This window comes from Schistocerca nitens, chromosome 8 (assembly GCF_023898315.1).
Source record: "Schistocerca nitens isolate TAMUIC-IGC-003100 chromosome 8, iqSchNite1.1, whole genome shotgun sequence".
In the NCBI taxonomy this organism is placed as follows: domain Eukaryota; kingdom Metazoa; phylum Arthropoda; class Insecta; order Orthoptera; family Acrididae; genus Schistocerca; species Schistocerca nitens.
The window spans coordinates 331,242,065-331,264,114 of NC_064621.1; the positions used below are offsets into that span (position 1 = coordinate 331,242,065).

The window sequence follows — 22,050 nt, forward strand, 5'->3', positions numbered from 1 at the left end:
TTATAGCACTTTCAGGAAGAACAGAAGTGAATGGCAGTATGTGAAATTCTTGTCTGAAGGCCTTTACAGCTAAGGTGTACTACCAACTTCACCATCACAACATGGATAGTAAAACATTGCTACCTGTACATACTCCGTTGCTAGCCTCCCCTTCTCTCCCAATATCACAAGCCTCAGAACAACATGCTACATCATCCTCAAAAACGTTTCCACTTCCCTTCCTCAACTACGTTTTTCTAGGCAGCCTTGTGCATGTCAAAATTAATATCACACATATTTGGGGAATGGTGGAGGGGGAGATTGCATTATTTTTATCTAATAGCCTCTTTTACTCTGAAAAATTGTGCACAATGTTCCAAAAGTTTTCCAATGATTTTTTAGTCTTGGCTCCAGTAAAATTTACTGTGCATCATCTTCGAACACTATGCAGTTCTGTAAAGTTAAATGAAACCTACACATGCTTTCAAACTGCTCTGAAAAAGACTTTATAGATTGGCATTTCAGTCATTCACTTCTTAATTTAATATTTTGTGACCGTTTGCTTTCATGACAGATGCTGAATAAACAGAAGTAAGAGTAATAATTACTAAAATGTGTTCTTTTTTTTCCCAGAGGTACTTCTACGTATGGGTTGTGTGAGCATATGTGGCTCTGATGTGCATTATCTAACAAAAGGACACATCGGCAACTTTATTGTGAAAGAACCAATGATCATTGGTCATGAAGCATCTGGAGTTGTTGAAAAGTTGGGGCCTGGAGTAAAGAATTTGAAAAGGGGTTTGTATTCCTACATGTGTTTTACTTTATTAAGAGTTTCGTTGTGCAAACATATTTTAATTAGGTGTGTGTGTATTCTTGGCATATAGTTAATTGCAATTTACATAATTTCAGTCATGAATGATAACTGCATGACAGTGATAAGATCATAATAAGCTTTTAGTAATGTTCTGTTGCCATTGACAGGTGATCGTGTTGCCATTGAACCTGGTGTGCCTTGTCGGACTTGCAACTTCTGCAAGGAGGGACGTTATAATCTTTGCCAGAGTATCTTCTTCTGTGCTACACCACCTGATCATGGAAACCTCTCAAGATTCTATGTTCATGCTGCTGATTTCTGCCACAAGTAAACATGAATTTCTATAAACAGATGTCAGACATATTTTGAAAGGGAAAAATGGTTGTCCTTTAAAGAACAATTCATAGAAGTTCTATGATCTTCATTTTTAGTGTTGTAATGTTATTTGTATGGAAGTGAGACGTTTCAAACACACAGACTGATTTACGGAGATTTTCTAATTCTTCCTCCCTCCACACACTCATCAGTTCGCACTTACTGAGAGAATAATTTTTGACCTGATACTGTGTATAAAATCACAGGGGTTTGTGCAATGCCATGCTTCTTGATACATGGTATATAGAGGAAAACTATGCTTTACAACCACAAGATAAAGACTGAATCAGTGGTACTTAGATGATGTAACTGTTTGGTACATGGCATAAGAATACTCTCAGAAGGCCTACGAATTGATGTTAGTGACTAAAATATTTGGAACTTAGACATTCATTTAACTTGGCTGAAAACCATCACTTCTTAAGGCCATGAGTTCCTTAAACTGGCTTGTGATGTGACACAGTACATATCTTTCATCATACAGAATTCTTGTTAACCAAATTAGCTTCTTCTTTACCTACAACATTTGAGTAATCTTCACGTGTTTGTAACTCATTGCATTTTATTTCCCTGTCCTATCTTTCATAGTCAGTCCTATCATCATAGTCAGTTTGTTTTCCATGCCAGTTAATGTTAAATAATTATTTATGGTAGCTCCATTCCATATTCCTCAATTAGTTTTTTCATTACTTTTCATGGAAATTTGTACTAATTCTGGAAATGACTGTACCAGCTTCCTTGTAATTTTACTTTCTATTTTGTGCATCACAGGTGGTAGTTATAGATTCTTACTAGTTAGCCTCATGATTTTTTGTTACATCTGGTGGTGGGTAAGTGCAGCTGCAGAGATTAAAATGTTCATTTATTTTTATAAAGTTTCTGCCAAGGTGCATTATCTGACTGATCTGTTTGTTTCATGTTAAGAGTTAAATACTATCCGGTAGATGCTACCTTTGACTGCAACTAAATAGCAGCACAAGTTGATTGATAATTCTTGGTATTTTCATCTTTATACAAATATATCTTAAAGATGTGCTTTTTGGTTTGAAACTAGACGTAGTATAAGAAACAGTAGCTGACTCTGTTAATCTCCAAAATTCATATACAGTGAGGTCATTATATTCAGAATTATACACAAGATATAGTTTCCTTTCATCTTATTTAAGTATTTTCTTTCTGACTGTGACAGTTGAGAATCATGGGCTTCATCATTTGCTTGTCTTTTAGATTCTAAGACTGATTTCGGTGTGAATAAGCACTTAATCTGAAGGCCCAGAAAATTGAACTGATATCTGTGGGAGCATTTGGCCACAATCCTTCTGAAATATCTTTAGTACGAGTAACTTGCTAGTGAGAATAGCCTTACTTTCCATTGTACTAGATTCTTCAGCATTCTTAATTTAATCATGAGCCAAGGAAAATCCATTCTGCTGTTCTTTTGATGTCCTCTGTGACAACTGGTTCAAGGATATTGTGATGTAAAAGTATTTTTACTGTGATAGCAGGTGCATCACCACACATGTATATGAAAGCAGGTCTTATCAGCAGTGCTGTATAGCATGTGCTAAGGCTACACTTGTAAGAATACTGACTGTGTGGCCTGTTAGTATCAACCCCCCCCCCTCCCCATTTCTCAGGTATATACACAACAGTGCCACCTACCTGGCCAGGCCTGCAGTTCAATTTTCTCTGTAATATGTACTCTTTCATGTTGTTGTTGTTGTTGTTGTTGTTGTTGTTGTTGTTTTTGTCGTCAATCCAAAGACTGGTTTGATGCAGCTCTCCATGCTACTCTATCCTGTGCAAACTTTCTCATCCCCAAGTAACTACTGCAACCTACATCTCTCTGACTCTGCTACTTGTATTCATCTCTTGGTCTTCCTCTATGATTTTTACCATCCATGTCCTACCAACTAATCACTTCTTCTAGTCAAGTTGTGCCACAAATTCCTCTTCTCTCCAATTCTATTCAGTACTTCCTCATTAGTTACATGATCTACCCATCTAATCTTCAGCATTCATCTGTAGCACCACATATCAAAAGCTTATTCTCTTCTTGTCTAAACTATCTATCGTCCATGTTTCACTTCCATCCGTAGCTACACTCCATACAAATACTTTCAGAAAAGATTTCCTGACACTTAAATCTATACTCGATATTAACAAATTTCTCCTCTTCAGAAACTCTTTCCTTGGCATTGCCAGTCTACATTTTATATCGTCTCTACTTCGACCATAATCAGTTATTATGCTCCCCAAATATCAGAGCTCGTCTACTAATTTAAGTGTCTCATTTCCTAATCTAATTCCCTCAGCGTCACCTGATTTAATTATACTACATTCCATTATCCTCATTTTGCTTTTTTTGATATTCGTCTTATATCCTCCTTTCAAGACACTGTCTATTTTCTTTTGTTTCCTTTACTGCTTGCTCAATTTACAGGTTGAATGCCATCAGGAGTAGACTACAACTCTGTATCACTCCCTTCCCAACCACTGCTTCACTTTCATGCCCCTCGACTCTTATAACTGCCATCTGATTTCTGTACAAATTGTAAATAGCCTTTCACTTCCTGTATTTGACACCTGCCACCTTCAGAATTTGAAAGAGAATATTCCAGTCAACTTTGTCAAAAGCTTTCTCTAGGTCTACAAATACTAGAAACGTAGGGTTAGTATTGCCTCATGTGTTCCAACATTTCAATATACTCCAAAATGATCTTCCCCGAGGTCAGCTTCTACCAGTTTTTCCATTCGTCTGTAATGAATTTTGTTAGTATTTTACAGCCATGGCTTATTAAACTGATAGTTCGGTAATTGTCACACCTGTCAACACCTGCTTTTTTTTGGGACTGGAATCATCATATTCTTCTTGAAGTCTGAGGGTATTTCACCTGTCTCATATATCTTGCTTACCACATAGCAGAGTTTTGTCAGGGCTGGCTCTCCCAAGGCTATCAATAGTTCTAATGGAATGTTATCTACGCATGGGGACTTATTTTGATTTAGTTCATACAGTGCTCTGTCAAATTCTTCATGCAGTATCATATCTCCCATTCATCTTCATCTGTGACCTCTTCCATTTCCATAATATTGCCCTCAAATACATTGCCCTTGTATATACTATCTATATACTCCTACCACCTTTCTACTTTCTCTTCTTTGCTTAGGACTGATTTTCCATCTGAGCTGTTGATATTCATATCGTACCCTAGTGACATATGCCTGTACATCCTTACATTTGTCCTCTAGCCATCCCTGCTTAGCCATTTTGCACTTCATTTCGATCTCATTTTTGAGACGTTTGTATTCCTTTTTGCCTGCTTCATTTACTGCATTTTTATATTTTCTCCTTTCATCAGTTAAATTTTAATATCTCTACTGTTACCCAAGGTTTTCTACTAGCCCTCATCTTTTTACCTAATTGATCCTCTGCTGCCATCTCTCTTTCATCTCTCAAAGCTACCCATTCTTCTTCTACTGTATTTCTTTCCCCCGTTTTTGTCAATTGTTCCCTAATGCTTTCTCTGAAACTTTCTACAACCTCTGGTTCTTTCAGTTTGTCCGGGTCCCTCCTTCTTTAATTCCTACCTTTTCGCAGTTTCATTTTTAATCTACAGTTCATAACCAATAGAGTGTGGCCAGAGTCCACATCTGCCCTTGGAAATGTCTTACAATTGAAAACCTGTTTCCTAAATCTCTGTCTTACAATCATATAATCTGTCTGAAACCCACCAGTGTCTCCAGGCCTCTTCCATGTATACAACTTTTTTTCTTGATTCTTAAACCAAGTGTTAGCTATGATTAAGTTATTCTCTGTGCAAAATTCTACCAGGTGACTTCCTCTTTCATTCATTACCCCCATTCCATATTCACCTACTACTTTTCCTCCTCTTCCTACTATTGAATTCCAGTCACCCATAACTATTAAATTTTCATCTCCTTTCACTATCTTAATAATTCCTTTCATCTCATCACACATTTCTTCAATCTCTTCATCTGCAGAGCTAGTTGGCATATAAACTTGTACTACTGTGGTAGGCATGGGCTTTGTGTCTATCTAGGATACAGTAGTGCGTTCACTATGCTGTTCATAGTCACTTACCCATGCTCCTATTTTTTTATTCATTATTAAACTTACTGCTGACTTAACCCTATTTGATTTTATATTTATAACCCTGTATTCACCTGACCAGAAGTCTTTTTCTGCCTGCCACCAAACTTGACTAATTCCCACTATATCTAACTATAACCTATCCATTTCCCTTTCATATACAATAAATAATATTGTTACTGCTATTTATGTTCCTTACTGACTATGCATTTTAATTTACTTTTATGATGACTCTTGCATTATGCCATGTAGTAGTTACATGGTGAACATGTAATTTCCTTTTTAGTATTTCCTATCTTTAGTCACCATCAGCTATGTACTTGAAACTTCCTGGCAGATTAAATCTGTGTGCCCGACCGAGACTCGAACTCGGGACCTTTGCCTTTCGCGGGCAAGTGCTCTACCAACTTGAGCACTTGCCCGCAAAAGGCAAAGGTCCCGAGTTCGAGTCTCGGTCAGGCACACAGTTTTAATCAGCCAGGAAGTTTCATATCAGCGCACACTCTGCTGCAGAGTGAAAATCTCATTCTGGAAACATCACCCAGGCTGTGGCTAAGCCATGTCTCTGCAATATCCTTTCTTTCAGGAGTGCTAGTTCTGCAAGGTTCGCAGGAGAGCTTCTGTAAAGTTTGGAAGGTAGGAGATGAGGTACTGGCAGAAGTAAGGCTGTGAGTACCGGGCGTGAGTCGTGCTTCGGTAGCTCAGATAGTAAAGCACTTGCCTGCGAAAGGCAAAGGTCCTGAGTTTGAGTCTCGGTCGGGCACACAGTTTTAATCTGCCAGGAAGTTTTGTATCAGCGCACACTCCGCTGCAGAGTGAAAATCTCATTCAGCTATGTACTTGTTTTACTTCTTTTGTTAATTACATTTAAATGTCCACATACATATTAGACTATCTGTCCTGGATTCTTTCACATATTATGTACCCTCTGTAGCCTTGTATACTATTTTCTTGGCTGGCCATCTCTAGCTTACCTCTCCAACCCATTTTCCAACAAGTGGAAAATCCAGCTACTCTTGCCTGCAACTAGGTGACCTGTCCCTGCTTCTGCATTCCTGTCTTATTTCCCTGTAAACCCCAAATTGATTCATATGGCACATAGTAGTGCTTTCTACATCTACTACATGATCAACATCTACGTGATTACTCTGCTATTCACAATAAAGTGCCTGGCAGAGGGTTCAGTGAAGTACTTGCAGGCTGTCTCTACCATTCCACTCTCGAATGGCGCGCAGGGAAAAATGAGGACTTAAATTTATCTATGCAAACCTTGATATCTTTTATTTTATCATGATGATCATTTATCTTCATGTAAGTGGGTGCCAATAGAATGTTTTTGCAATTGGAGGAGAAAACGGGTGATTGAAATTTCATGTGAAGATCCTGTCGCAGCGAAAAACACCTTTGTTTTAATGATTGCCACTCCACTTCACATCTGTGGCACTATCTCCCCTATTTTATGATGAAACAAAAAGAGCTGTTCTTCTTTGGACTTTTTCAATGTCATCTGTCAGCCCTACCTGATGCGGATCCCACACCGCACAGCAATACTCCAGAATAGGGCGGACAAGCATGGTGTAAGCAGTCTCTTTAGTAGACCTGTTGCACCTTCTGTGTGCTCTGCCAATGAATTGCAGTCTTTGGTTTGCTCTACCCACAACATTATCTATATGATTATTCCAATTTAGGTTATTTGTAATTGTAATCCCTAAGTATTTAGTAGAATTTACAGCCTTCAGATTTGTGTGACTTACCGCATAATCGAAATTTAGCGGATTTCTTTTAGTACTCATGTGAATAATTCCACACTTTCCTTTATTCAGGGTCAATTGCCATTTTTTGCACCATACAGATATGTTATCTAAATCATTTTGCAAATCGTTTTGGTCATCTGATGACTTTACAAGATGGTAAATGACATTATCATCTGCAACCAGTTTAAGAGGGCTACTCAGATTGTCTCCTATGTCATTAATATAGATCATGAACAATACAACACTTCCTTGGGGAATACTGGATACTACTTCTGTTTCACTCAATGACTTTCTGCCTGTTACTACAAACTGTGACTTTTCTGATAGGAAGTCACTAATCCAGTCACACAACTGAGGCAACATTACATAGGGATGCAGTTTGGTTAGAAGATGCTTGTGAGGAATGGTGTTGAAAGTTTTCTGGAAATCTAAAAACATGGAATCAATTTGACATCACCTGTCGATAGCATTAATTACTTCATGAGTATAAAGAGCTAATTGTGTTTCACAAGAATGATATTTTCTGAATCTGTGCTGACTATGTGTCAAAAAATCATTTTCTTCAAGGCAGTTAATAAAGTCTGAACACATTATATGTTCCAAAACCCTACTGCAAATCGAAATTAGTGATATGGGCCTGTAATTGGATTACTCTTATTTCCCTTTTTGGGTATTGGTATTTTTAATTTTCTTTTGGATTTATAGCAATTCCCTATTTCTTGATTTGTTTAATGGGAGTTTGTTGAAGAAAATTGTTCCAGAAAACAGAGAAGCATTCTGATTCTAGACAAGGAAGCAAAGTTTATACAAAGTTATTTCTTAATTATTGTATTGCGGTTGAGTAAATTACACCTCAGTTGGAATTTCAGGTAGTAAAAAATAGTATTTTGCTCTCATCACCTTAGTGGCTGTGATGTTCCTGTTTAATAGTCTGCACTTGACCCACTGTGGAGCCACATGTTTTGTCTGTCTGTCTGTCTGTGATTGTAGAGCTACACTCTTCACTCACCAACAGGTAGGGCTGTCTTTTAATCTGTCCAGAAATATTTGATGTGAATTTATCACCTGTGTTTTGGATCATTATTATCCAGTTTCATCCTAGATAGTATTCTTAGATTCATCCAGTTAAATGTTCTCCTTTCTGAGCACTTACAATTTTGACAGGTGTTTTAAGTGTGAAAATTTTTCATTGTAGAGTAGATTATCAACCATTTCTCACTGAGTCCTATTGGGTATGGGTCCCACAAAATATTGCTTGAAAGTTTCATAATCTTGTTTGTAAATTGACTGCACTTTTCTATTATCATAACCAATGAACTTTCCTGTGCAATCTGCTTTACCTATGACTGAGCCTATTTGATCATTCCATTTTTATGCCTACAAATTGCTAAACTTGGGTATTTGTGTGAGCTGATGGATTCCAGTTGTGACTTATTGATACTGTTGCAATAACATACAACTTTTCTGCATTTTGAGAGATGAAAAATTTTAAATTTCTGTACGTTTAAAGTAAGCTACCAGTCTTTGCACCACTTTCAGATCTTATAAAAAATCTGTCTCGATATTTGTGTAAATTGTGATAGATAGTTATATCATCTACAAAAGTCTGATGTTATTGATAATATTGTCTACCAGTTTATTGATGTACAGTATGAAAAGCTATAGTCTAAATACATTGCCATGGGGCTCATCTGAAGTTACTTTTACTTCTTTGGATGACTCTCCATCCAAGATATCCTCAGTATAGTAAAAAAATTTCATTTGCTAGTAATATGATGGTATTTCCCATAAAACTAATGTTGGTGTTTTACTGACTGTAATGCTTTTTGAAAACCAACAAATACTGCATCCACTTAATTGCCTTGATGTTACGTTGTCAAGACACTATGTGAGATAAGTGTGAGTTTAGTTTCAGATGACCCTTGTTTAACCATAATACAGCACAGATCCTTCAAACAGAAAATGTTTCGTATTATTGTTGTGCAAGTCACATATGTCTACAAGAAGGGTAGCAGGAGTGATCAAAACAACTACTGTCCTATATCACTGACATCCATTTGTTGCAGAAACCTAGAACATACTCATATTCTGAGCTCAAACACAGTGATACAACTTGTGCAGAATGATGTTCTGTATTCCAACCAGCATAGGTTTAGAAAACAGTGGTGATGTGAAACTGAACTTGCAGTTTACTCTAATGACATCCTTAAAGTCACAGATAAATGCTTCTGGAAAGCATTCGACTCTGTACTATGCATCACTTATAAATGAAAGTACATCATATCACAGATAAAATTTTTGTCTTGAGTGAGTATTTCTTGGTAGGCAGTATGCAGCATATTATCTTGGATGGAAAGTCATCATAAGATGTAGATGTAACTTCAGGGATGCCTCAGAGTACTGCATTGAGACTGTTGCCGTTCATGTTGTATAATGGCTTGGTTGGGAAGGGAGAGAGACAGGGTTGTAGCCTATCCCCGATGCTATTCAATCTGTATATTGAACAAGCAGTGAAGGAAACAAAAGAAAAGTTCAGAGTGGGTATTAAAATCCATGGAGAAGAAATAACAACTTTGAGGTTCGCCGATGGCATTGTAATTCTGTCAGAGACAGCAAAGGACTTGGAAGAGCAGTTGAACGGAATGGACAGTGTCTTGAAAGGAGGATATAAGATGAACATCAACAAAAGCAAAATGAGGATAATGGAATGTAGTCGAGTTAAGTCGGGTGATGTTGAGGGTATTAGATTAGGAAATGAGACACTTAAAGTAGTAAAGGAGTTTTGCTATTTGGGGAGCAAAATAACTGATGATGGTCGAAGTAGAGAGGATATAAAATGTCGACTGGCAATGGGAAGGAAAGTGTTTCTGAAGAAGAGAAATTTGTTAACATCGTGTGTAGATTTAAGCATCAGGAAGTCGTTTCTGAAAGTATTTGTATGGAGTGTAGCCATGTATGGAAGTGAAACATGGACAATAAATAGTTTAGACAAGAAGAGAATAGAAGCTTTCAAAATGTGGTGCTACAGAAGAATGCTGAAGATTAGATGGGTAGATCACATAATTAATGAGGAGGTGTTGAATAGGATTGGGGAGAAGAGATGTTTGTGGCACAACTTGACTAGAAGAAGGGATCGTTTGGTAGGACATGTTGTGAGGCATCAAGGGATCACCAATTTAGTATTGGAGGGCAGCGTGGAGGGTAAAAATCGTAAAGGGAGACCAAGAGATGAATACACCAAGCAGATTCAGAAGGATGTAGGTTGCAGTACGTACTGGGAGAGGAAAAAGCTTGCACAGGATAGAGTAGCATGGAGAGCTGCATCAAACCAGTCTCAGGACTGAAGACCACAACAGCAACAATGGCTTGGCAGACAGTGTTAATAGTAATTTCAGACTTCTTGCAGACAATGCAGTTATCCATAATGAAGTACTACCTGAAGGAAACTGGACAAATATCCAATTATATCTTCATGAGATTTCAAACTGGCGCCAAAACTGACAACTTGCTTTAAATGTACAGAAATGTATTGTGCAGTTCACAAAACTGGAATTGGTCAAATCATACAGATGCCTGAGTATAACAACCTGTATAACAACCTGTAGGTAAGGGAAATGGAGTCAACACATCTATTAAGTCACAAGTAAAGGAGGTTTGAAACAGAACTGGGAAAATTCCATCAGTCTATAAAGCAGATTGCTTACAAAACACTGGTAAGACCCAACCTAACATATGGCACAAGTGTTGGATCCATACCAAATAGCAATAACAGGGAATATTCAACATATGCAAAGAAGGGCAACATGAATGTCGGCAGGTTTGTTTGAAGTATGGGAAAATGTCACAGAAATGCTGAAAAGCCCTCAGCTGGCAGACACCAGAAGAATGATGACAACTATACTGCAGAAACATACAATGTTTCAAGAAGCAGTGTTAAGGGAAGAATCTAGGAACAAACTATAACCTCCTGTTTACTGCTTCTGTAGTGACTTTGAAGATAAGAACAGACTAATTACAGTGCATGCAGATGCACTAAAGTAGTCATTGTTTCCACATTCCGTACATGAACGTAATGAGAAGAAATGCTAATAAATGGTACGTGTATGTGTTACTTATTTTCATGTGTATATACTGGCTGCACTGATAATCAACTCCTGTTGAGTATTGACTTATCCAACTGTCTGTTTATGAATTTAGAAATTTCTGAAGGAAATTTTCCTTTACATACAAAAAAAATTGAGTTTGTTACTAGTGAGACTAGCAGCAACCTCATTTAGTTCAGTTACATGCATGTTCCATGGACCATAATTGCAGTCCCTCATTATGGTGTGGAAAGAATCAGTTTATAATTATAATACACTGCATCAGTAATTGTAAATATGTGTAATGTCTTCTACTTATCTAACTTTAAATATTATTGTAATGAAAAAACCTGCATTAAACTGATTTAGTGTATATCTAGAGAATTAACTTAATGTTCATAACTGAATGCACTGCATTTGGATAATTGTTCCTACTGTTAAAATTAATCATTTGAGACAAAGTTTCATTATATTTATTGCTTTTATGTTTTAAATTTTTCTCAGCTGTACGCTAGAACACATACTATTTCTTGCATATTTTTAGGTTACCGGACCATGTTTCACTTGAGGAAGGTGCACTTCTTGAACCTTTCTCAGTGGGTGTACACGCGTGTCGCCGAGCTGGTGTTTGTCTTGGGTCAAATGTCCTTGTTCTTGGAGCTGGTCCAGTTGGTCTGCTGACCTTGCTTGCAGCGAAAGCTATGGGAGCAAGTAAAGTGATAATTACAGGTAATTACCCATGCCATTAATGGCACATAAATATGAATGGTGACTATCTCCTTCAATCCTCACAAAAAGAAGTGCAACCACACCATGAACTGTTGGGGGAGTGGAGGGGGGAGAACGAAAAAGACTGTTGGAATGTCCTGCCATATTAAAACTGTGTGCCAGATTGAGACTCTAAGGTCGGACCTCTGTCTTTTGTGGGCAAGGGCTCTCTTATCTGAGCTACCCAAGCATGACTCACAACCCATAGGCAAAATGCTACTTTCACTGGAACCTTATCTCCTACCTTCCAAAGGGACTGGTTGAAGTAAGGCTTTGAGGACATGTTGTTAGTCATGTTTGGATAGCTCAGCTGGTAGAGCACTTTCCCTCAACAGGCAAAGGTCGTGAGTTCAAATCTCGGTCTCACACACAGTTTTAATCTGCCAGGAAGTTTCATATCAGCACACACTCCATTACAGAGTGAAAATTTCATTCTAGAAAAAAAAATTTGGCTACATTTTGCACATGGTAATCCTTCACACAAGATGGGGTATCCTGCCTGTTCATAGCAGATCAGAAGCCAATTCGCATGATAATTCTTAAACAGTGTTTGGTACCTTTCCATAAAAACAAAAGTGATTTACTGAATTATTATGTGACAGTAGATGAAACGTGCGTTCAGTATTTCACACCAGAATTGAAACAGCAGTCAAAACAGTGGTCAGAATGCACCTCTTCAGTTCCAGATGGGGTGAAGACAACATAATTGGTGAGGAAAGTCATGGCATGGTATTTTGGAATGCAAAAGAAATCCTGTTAACTGACTGTAAAATAGGTAAAACAGTAGCTCTGAAGTATTATTGAAATCTTACAACAAATGTGGTTGCATAAATTTGGGAAAGACATAGTTTGTAGAAGGAAAAAGTCATCAGAATAAATTTTCATCAGTAGTGGAGTATGTGCTGATTTGAACCTTTATGGCAGATTAAAACTGTGTGCTGGACCATGACTTGAACCTAGGTGCTGTGCCTTTTGCTGGTTAGTTCTCTATTCACTGAGCTACCAAATATGATTGACAACCAGCCCCCACAGCTTTATTTCTGTCCATACCTCACCTCCTATCTTCTAAAACTTCACAGAAGTTCTCCTGCATATGTTCTGGGACTATAACTCAGGTGGTAGAAGGTATATTGCAGAGACATGGTTTAGCGACAGTCTTGGGGATTATTTCTAAATGTACATATGTACTCTATAAGCCACCATACAATGCATGGTGGAAGGTACTACTACTACTACTACTATAGCCATTTCCGTTCCTGTTCTACTCATGAATGTAGTAATGGAGTGACGGAAAAGTGACTATCTATATGCCTCCATATGAGCCCTAATTTCTTGTATCTTATCTTTGTGCTCCTTACATGAAATATATGTTGGTGGCAGCAGAATCATTGTGCAGTCAGGTTGAAATGCCAATTCTCTAAATTTTCTCAATAGTGTTACTCAAAAAGAATGCTGCATTCCCTTTAGGGATTCCCATTTGGGTTCCCAAACCATCTTCATAATACTTACTGGTAACTAATCTAGCAGTTCACCTTTGAATTGCTTTGATGTCTTCCTTTAATCTGACCTGATGCAGATCCCAAACACTAGAGTAGTACTCAAGAATAGGTTATACTAGCATCCTATATGCAGTCTCCTTTACAAATGAACCACACTTCCCCAAAATTCTCCCAATAAACTGAAGTAAAGCATTTGCCTTTTTCTACCACAATCATCACATGCTTGCTCTGTTTCATATTGCTTTGCAATGTTACACCCAAATATTTAAATGACTTGACTGTGTTAAGCAGAACAATGCTAATGCTGTATCTGAAAATTGAGGTTTAGTTTTTCATACTCATCCACATTAATTTACATTCCCAGAATGAAGATTCACTCTGCAGCAGAGTTTGTGCTGAAATGAAACTGTGTATCAGACTGGAGTATTTTTTTTTTTTTTTTTTTTTTTGAACTAAGAAGCGATTGCAGTGTTAGAATAGTATTTTGGATGAACTGTATTAATGTTAAACAAGAACATGTTGAAAATTAATTTAAAAAAAAACAGCATTTCTCATTTCCACTATCAGGTTGAGAAATATGTGGACCATCCTTGCACAGTAATAGATAAGTACTTTATACAACCTGTTTACCACTGGAATTGGGACATTTTCCATATTATGGAATCAACAGTTTGTATTTGTCAGGTGTATGCCACATGGTGTACGAACATTTGGCTGTCTCTCTTTGTCGCTAGGGACACCTTGACCAATAACAAATTTCTTCATGTAGAAGGAAAATGATCTGTGGGAGTGAGATCAATAATCAAACAACTGCAGCTACAACTTGTACAGACAATATTTCTCTGATTCATGGCAGTACTTACTCAGATAAAGGTCAGAGAACAACTCTTATACTGAGCATAACACACATACTATTCTGAATGGCTGTCACAATTTTCAAGTACTTCACAGTAGTGATCAGTGTCCTCTATTTCATCTGTGAACAGGTGACCAGTGAACAGAACACCTTATATATCAGCAAGCACATCAATACATTCGCTTGGTTTTTCAATTGAAGTGAGCAATCAAATCACAGTACTGGCACAGAAATGACTTAGCTACATGCATATGATTTCTGTTCTGGTGTTAGGTGCTTCATCACAGAATCCCTGTAGTAATAATGTGTAACAAGGGTGGGATGCTGTTGGGAAATTGTAATAGTATAATGATACTTTTCCACTACAGACCTGCTTAAAGCTCCTGACTGATTGTGGATGGCTCCTTACTGTGTTCTTTTCTATGAATACTAGCTGAAAAACATGCAATTGGCCACAATTCATTTTGCCAATTTTGTATTAGAAACAAAACTGGTTTGTTATACAATATTGAAAAAATTTGATTTACATGTATTCATGAAAACACCTCTGAAATTGCAGAACAGTCTTACAAAGAAATATGCATACTGTAGAAGTGCAGTTGCTTTGCATATCTTAAACATGATTTTGTAAACATCCTCATGGCATCTCCACCTCATAGCTCTGTAGATGGATACTTTTTTCACCAACAGCCATTTGCTCTTCACAGTTGAAAGCTGACAAAAGCACTGCCCAGTGTCAGGGATTTCCTAAAGGTGACTGGACTGTAGGAGTGACTTAATAGTAAAGAATAAATGTATTAAAACTTCATATATGATGCAGTATTTTTTCGTGCATTGCAGTGTGTATGACATCATTGCTCCTGAACTATGTGTCACACAATGATATAATTTTGCAGGTGTATTTAGCAGCATATGTGGATACTGTCTGAAAAATTTGTTGTGGATAGAGTCAGCATCACAGAGGCAATAAATTTAAGCTTCATGAATGATGTGACAGTTTTTCACACCACATTGTTTGACACCATATCTCTTGAACTGTGATAAGTAGTCAGATCTTACCCCCCACAGTGATCATTGCCTGACAATAAGTGATATGTGTACCAAGGTTGGTTGAAATCGGTCCAGTGGTTTAGGAGGAGATGTGCAAAAATCACACACATTTTTTAATATGTACAAGTAGAGAAATGTCTGCACAGCCTCTTGGCCATGATACCTTGTCCAAACACAAGACACAGCGAATGGGAAATTTAGATTGGCAATAATGGTCAGAAGAGTAATCAGAGTTGCTGTTTTAAAACATTACAACAATGTTACTATGAATAAACAGGAATTGTCAACTGTCGCATACAGAACCCACAGCATTGGTCTCTCATGCATGAATATTCATATTTTGCACTGCATGAACTACAAACTTTCAGTGGTGTTAAAAACTTACTTCCTCTATAACACTCTAAGATTGCTGCATGATGTGCACAACTTGCACTATCATGCATTAGCAAAATGTCATTCCAAGAAACCAAAAAAATTGGTCCTACATAGAATTACTAAGTGGGTCAAAGGTTTCTACCAAGTCACTCATCGACAAGTCTGTTGCAGTGGTAGGAGACAGTGAAACCTAGGACAGAGTTTTAAATTTTGCATTTAAGAAATTATTCAAACAGTAGGATTGTACAGACATACTATTGTTTGATTGTAGCACAGACTTCTGTATGGAGAATATCAAAATGGACATCCCTGGCATTAAGAAACAACTTCCAGAGTTGAAAATGAATGTCATAGGTCTGGATGGAATCACAATTCAGCTTTACAGAGAGTATTATATGCATTAACCCCTCACTTAGCTTGCATTTATCATGAATCTCTCACCCATCACAAAGATTCAAGCAACTGCAAAAAATCACTGGCGACTTCTTTCTATAAGAAGGGTAAAAGAACAGATCCACAAAATTATACATCAGTATCATTAATGTTGGTTTGCTACAGAATTTTTGGCCCTCATCTAAATTCCAGTATGATAAATTTTCTTGAGACAGATAAACTTCTGTACACAGATCAGTGTGGATTTAGGATGCATTGTTCATGCAAAACTCAGCTTGCCCTTCTCTCACATGACATCTTATGAACCACTGATGAAGGACAATAGGGAGAGTCCATATTCTTAGATTTCTGGAAAGCATTTGACATAGTGCCATGTTGATGGCTGCTATTGAAAGCCTGAGCATACAGAAAATGTTATTGAACATGTGAGTGGCTCAAAGACATTTCAAGCAATAAGATACAGTTTGTTGTCGTGGATGGTGAGTGTTCAATAGAGACACAAAGGTATGATGAGTGTTCATTGGAGACAAAGGCTTCATCAGGAGTGTCCCACAGAACTGTGATAGGACTCTTGGTCTCTATATTCATAAGTAATCTGATGGACAGAGTCAACCGGAAACAAGAACCTAATAAAGGGCTTTGCCAGAATGACAGGGATCAGTATCATACAGTAAAATGTTATGATAAAAGGAGATAAGATCACTCCCTGATTAAGTCAAGTCACATATCAAATTGAGCAGCAAAATATTATCATTTGCTGATGATCCTGTAATGTCATCAGTCAGTCAGTCAGTCAGTGACTGGCAAGTGTTCATCACAGACAATGGTACTACCAGGAGTGCCCCAAGGAAGTTTGATAAGACCACTCTTGTTCTCTATATACATAATTTATCTGACAGATGGATGAACAGCAATCTGCAATTGTTTGCTTATGACACAATAGTGTATGGGTAAAGTATTGTTTTGAGTGGCTATAGAAGGACACAGGATGACATAGGCAGAATTTCTATTTTGTGTGATCAGGGGCAACTTATCCTAAATGTAGGAAAATGTAAGTTAATGCAGATGAGTAGGAAAAATCCTGTAATTGTTTGTTTAAATAAATGCTGAAACAACCATGAGTATTGAATACAGTATTAGTGGTGTGCTGCTTGACATAGTAGCATTGATTAAATATCTTGCAAAGTGAAATGAAGTGGGGCAAGCACATAAGTGTGGTAGCAGGGAAGGAAAATAGTCAACCAGTTTATTAGGAGAACTTTAGGAAAGTGTAGCTGATATATACAGGAGACAGTGTTCAGAACATTAGTGTGACACATTCTTCAATACTGCCAGGGTGTTTGAGAGTGCCACCACATCCGATTAAAGGAAGACATCAAAGCCTTTCAGGGGCATGCTACTTGATTTGTTGCTAGTAGGTTCAGCTAACACACAAGTATCACAGAAATGCTTTGTGAACTCAAATGGGAACCAGGGAAAGGAAGACAACAATATTTTCACAAAACAGTACTGAGAAAATTTAGATAAGTGGAACTGGCAGCTGACTGCAGAAAGATTCTGCTGCTGCCAATATATATTTTATTTGAGGGCAGCAAATGCAAGATAAAAGAAATTAGGGATTGTACAGAGTTATATAGACAGTCATTTGTCCCTTGCTACATTTGTGAGTGGAACAGGAAGCGAAGTGACTAATAGCGGAACAAGATACCGTCCACCACAACATGGTGGCTTTCGAAGTAGGTATGTAGGTGCAGACAGACATTACCCACTCACTGAAATATACATATACCTCTTTAATGTCTTTAGGATAAATTGCAAAAATGTTTCTTTTTTTTAAGTTTGCATCTTGGAAACCACTTAAGATTCTTATTTCTATGTTTTAGACATAGTTGCACACCGTCTGGAATTAGCTAAGAAATGTGGAGCAGATTACACGCTAGTCATTCCTAAGGGTGCTACAGTGGAACAAGTTGCAGAAAGAATCAGAGAGCTGCTTGAAACTGAACCACATATGACGATTGATTGCTGTGGTGTTGACTTCACAGCAAAGCTTGGACTACAGGTACTCAAATATATCTTGTTTATTGAGCAAAAAATTTGTTCTGAAGTAATAACATTCATCAGACTAACAGGATTATTAATTCTGAACAACAGGTTACACGCCCTGGAGGTGTTCATTGTGTAGTGGGCATGGGAGCTGATCAAGTTACTCTTCCAATGGTGAATGCAACATTCCGTGAAGTTGACATTCGCAATTGTTTCCGATATTGCAATGAGTAAGTACTACAAAAGTATCTAATATTTCAAAATCTTTTGATCAAGATTACCGTACTGTCACACTTTAAATAAAAGTGAGAAGAAAAAGATAAGGGTGGCTGTAAATATAAAATTTCTCGAAGGGCCTCATGAGTACTGTTGTGGCTCAAGTTAATGGTAGCTGGCTTTAATATGGATTACCTCATTTGATTTCCAAAAATATGTTTTTCTAACAAAGTTTTTTTACTTGCTAGTATTGAACAGAATATTTTATATGTACTCTAAACTGAAGTCATTGTTTCATCATTAATTATTAACTGATGGCAATTTTTTGAAAGTTCACCTAAATATCAAGTTTTACTCCCATTTTTGAAGCCCTTGTACAAACTTCCAATCACAAAAATTAATCTGTTTATTCTACCAAGTGCTGCAATTTGTTCTGTTCCATGTATAAGAGAGAACAATTTGTTAACATGAATAAAGAATTTTTTTAAGTTAAATTTATCTTTTTAGTTACTTAAATGCTTAGTTTGGCCATAATGCTAATGAATTTCTATGCTTCAGTAACAACAACAGTGCCAACTAAAAAAAATTAACACACACTGGTGTACAAAATTTATGGACAAAAGTAACTTCCACATGATCGCAGTCAAGTAACATAGCTTGATGATGCTTAGATCATACACTGAAAGAAGTGCTTCAGTATAGTACTGAAGGTAATTGAAAGAAAAATGCAACAAAACAAACAGAAATGACACTTTTATTCGAATAACACTGTGATTCATGGTGGTTTTTTGGTCATTACCAACAGCGGGACATGGTTCTTAATATTGTGTGTGATCACCATGGATGGCAATACATGTTCTGCCATGTGCTCCCATGCTGGCCACCAGGTTGGAAAGGAGTTCTTCTGGTAGGGCATTCCGTTCCCATTAGCACAGTTGATAACAGCTGGATGGTCATTGGTGCTTGTGAATGTGCTGCAGTACATCTCTCCAACATCTCCTACACACATTCAATAGAACTGAATTTGGTGAAACAAACAGGCCAGTCAACTTGCATAATATCCTCTCACTCCAATGCCACTTCCTCCTGGGCAGTTTAATGTGGTCATGCATTGTCATTCATAAAAATAAAGTCAGTGTTGAATGCATCCTTGATAAGATGTATATGTGGAAGGGGTAGAATGTCATGATAATGTTGCCCGGTGAGTGTACCATATTCAAAGATTTGGAGGTCAGTAGACCCATACAATATTATGTTTCCCCACACCATAACACTTGGAGCACCAAAATGATGATGCTCAACAATGCCAGATACATTCTAATAAAGTGGCAGGTGGGAGGTGGGAACATGTAATGCAGCTAGGAACATTGTTGAACAAGATTGGTTAGGTGGTCCAGGTGTTATGGTGTGGGGAGGCATTTGTTTGTGATCCCAAAGTGTTGGAACATTGTACACTCTGCAGTCAGTGTTATCGTGACACTGTACTCTTTCCCCATGTGCATCTTTTGAGGGATGCATTCACCTTTGATTTCATATTTATGGATGACAATGTACAATCACATCGAACAATGCATGTGGAGGAGCTGTAGGAACAAGAGGATATTTGGTAAATGGACTGATCTGCCTGTTCCTCTGACTTAAATCCCATTGCGCACATGTGAGATGCATTGGTGCACATGGACATGCTGTAATATGTCTGTGTATAGACCACATGGTAGTTTTCAACTGTGCTGGAGGTGGATTGGAACATCCTACCACAAAAACTCATCACCCACATTGTGGTCAGCATGGGAGCACACTGCAGAGTATTTGGTGTCATCTGTGGTGACCACACTCTTTGTTAAGAACAATGTAGCATTATTTGTAATGTCCAGGGAACCATCTTCAATTGCAGTGACTTCAGTGTAATTACTTTGTCTTTGAATAAGTGTCATTTCTGTTCACACCTTTGTGTATTTCTTACAGGTACCTTCTGTACTACACAGCAGCACTTCCTTTTATGTTGTTGTTGTTGTTGTGGTCTTCAGTCCTGAGACTGGTTTGATGCAGCTCTCCATGCCACTCTATCCTGTGCAAGCCTCTTCATCTCCCAGTACCTACTGTAACCTTCATCCTTCTGAATCTGCTTAGTGTATTGATCTCTTGGTCTCCCTCTACGATTTTTACCCTCCACCCTGCCCTCCAATGCTAAATTTGTGATCCATTGATGCCTCAAAACATGTCCTACCAACCGATCCCTTCTTCTAGTCAAGTTGTGCCACAAACTTCTCTTCTCCCCAATCCTATTCAATACCTCCTCATTAGTTACGTGATCTACCCACCTTATCTTCAGCATTCTTCTGTAGCACCATATTTTGAAAGCTTCTGTTCTCTTCTTGTCCAAACTATTTATCGTCCATGTTTCACTTCCATACATGGCTACACTCCATACAAATACTTTCAGAAGCGACTTCCTGACACTTAAATCTATACTCGATGTTAACAAATTTCTCTTCTTCAGAAACGATTTCCTTGCCATTGCCAGTCTACATTTTATATCCTCTCTACTTCGACCATCATCAGTTATTTTACTCCCTAAATAGCAAAACTCCTTTACTACTTTAAGTGTCTCATTTCCTAATCTAATCCCCTCAGCATCACCCGATTTAATTTGACTACATTCCATTATTCTCGTTTTGCTTTTGTTGATGTTCATCTTATATCCTCCTTTCAAGACACTGTCCATTCCGTTCAACTGCTCTTCCAAGTCCTTTGCTGTCTCTGACAGAATTACAATGTCATCGGCAAAAGACACTGTCCATTCCGTTCAACTGCTCTTCCAAGTCCTTTGCTGTCTCTGACAGAATTACAATGTCATCGGCAAACCTCAAAGTTTTTACTTCTTCTCCATGAATTTTAATACCTACTCCGAATTTTTCTTTTGTTTCCTTTACTGCTTGCTCAATATACAGATTGAATAACATCGGGGAGAGGCTACAACCCTGTCTCACTCCTTTCCCAACCACTGCTTCCCTTTCATGCCCCTCGACTCTTATAACTGCCATCTGGTTTCTGTACAAATTGTAAATAGCCTTTCGCTCCTTGTATTTTACCCCTGCCACCTTCAGAATTTGAAAGAGGGTATTCCAGTTAACATTGTCAAAAGCTTTCTCTAAGTCTACAAATGCTAGAAACATAGGTTTGCCTTTTCTTAATCTTTCTTCTAAGATAAGTCGTAAGGTTAGTATTGCCTCACGTGTTCCAACATTTCTACGGAATCCAAACTGATCTTCCACGAGGTCCGCTTCTACTAGTTTTTCCATTCGTCTGTAAAGAATTCGCGTTAGTATTTTGCAGCTGTGACTTATTAAACTGATAGTTCGCTAATTTTCACATCTGTCAACACCTGCTTTCTTTGGGATTGGAAATATTATATTCTTCTTGAAGTCTGTGGGTATTTCGCCTGTCTCATACATCTTGCTCACCAGATGGTAGAGTTTTGTCATGACTGGCTCTCCCAAGGCCATCAGTAGTTCTAATGGAATGTTGTCTACTCCTGGGGCCTTGTTTCGACTCAGGTCTTTCAGTGCTCTGTCAAACTCTTCACGCAGTATCTTACCTCCCATTTCATCTTCATCTACATCCTCTTCCATTTCCATAATATTGTCCTCAAGTACATCGCCCTTGTATAAACCCTCTATATACTGCTTCCACCTTTCTGCCTTCCCTTCTTTGCTTAGAACTGGG

At 37.8% G+C, this 22,050-nt stretch overlaps 1 protein-coding gene across 1 annotated transcript in view; it reads left to right on the forward strand.

Moving 5' to 3' along the window:
- The window catches only part of LOC126198536 (sorbitol dehydrogenase-like), a 79,234-nt gene that overhangs the window by 45,622 nt on the left and 11,562 nt on the right, over positions 1–22,050 (forward strand). The window contains exons 3-7 of the mRNA XM_049934935.1: positions 613–777; positions 964–1,123; positions 11,666–11,850; positions 17,946–18,124; positions 18,217–18,338. Coding sequence (XP_049790892.1) covers positions 613–777; positions 964–1,123; positions 11,666–11,850; positions 17,946–18,124; positions 18,217–18,338 — 811 coding nt within the window. The remainder of the gene's footprint in view (positions 1–612; positions 778–963; positions 1,124–11,665; positions 11,851–17,945; positions 18,125–18,216; positions 18,339–22,050) is intronic.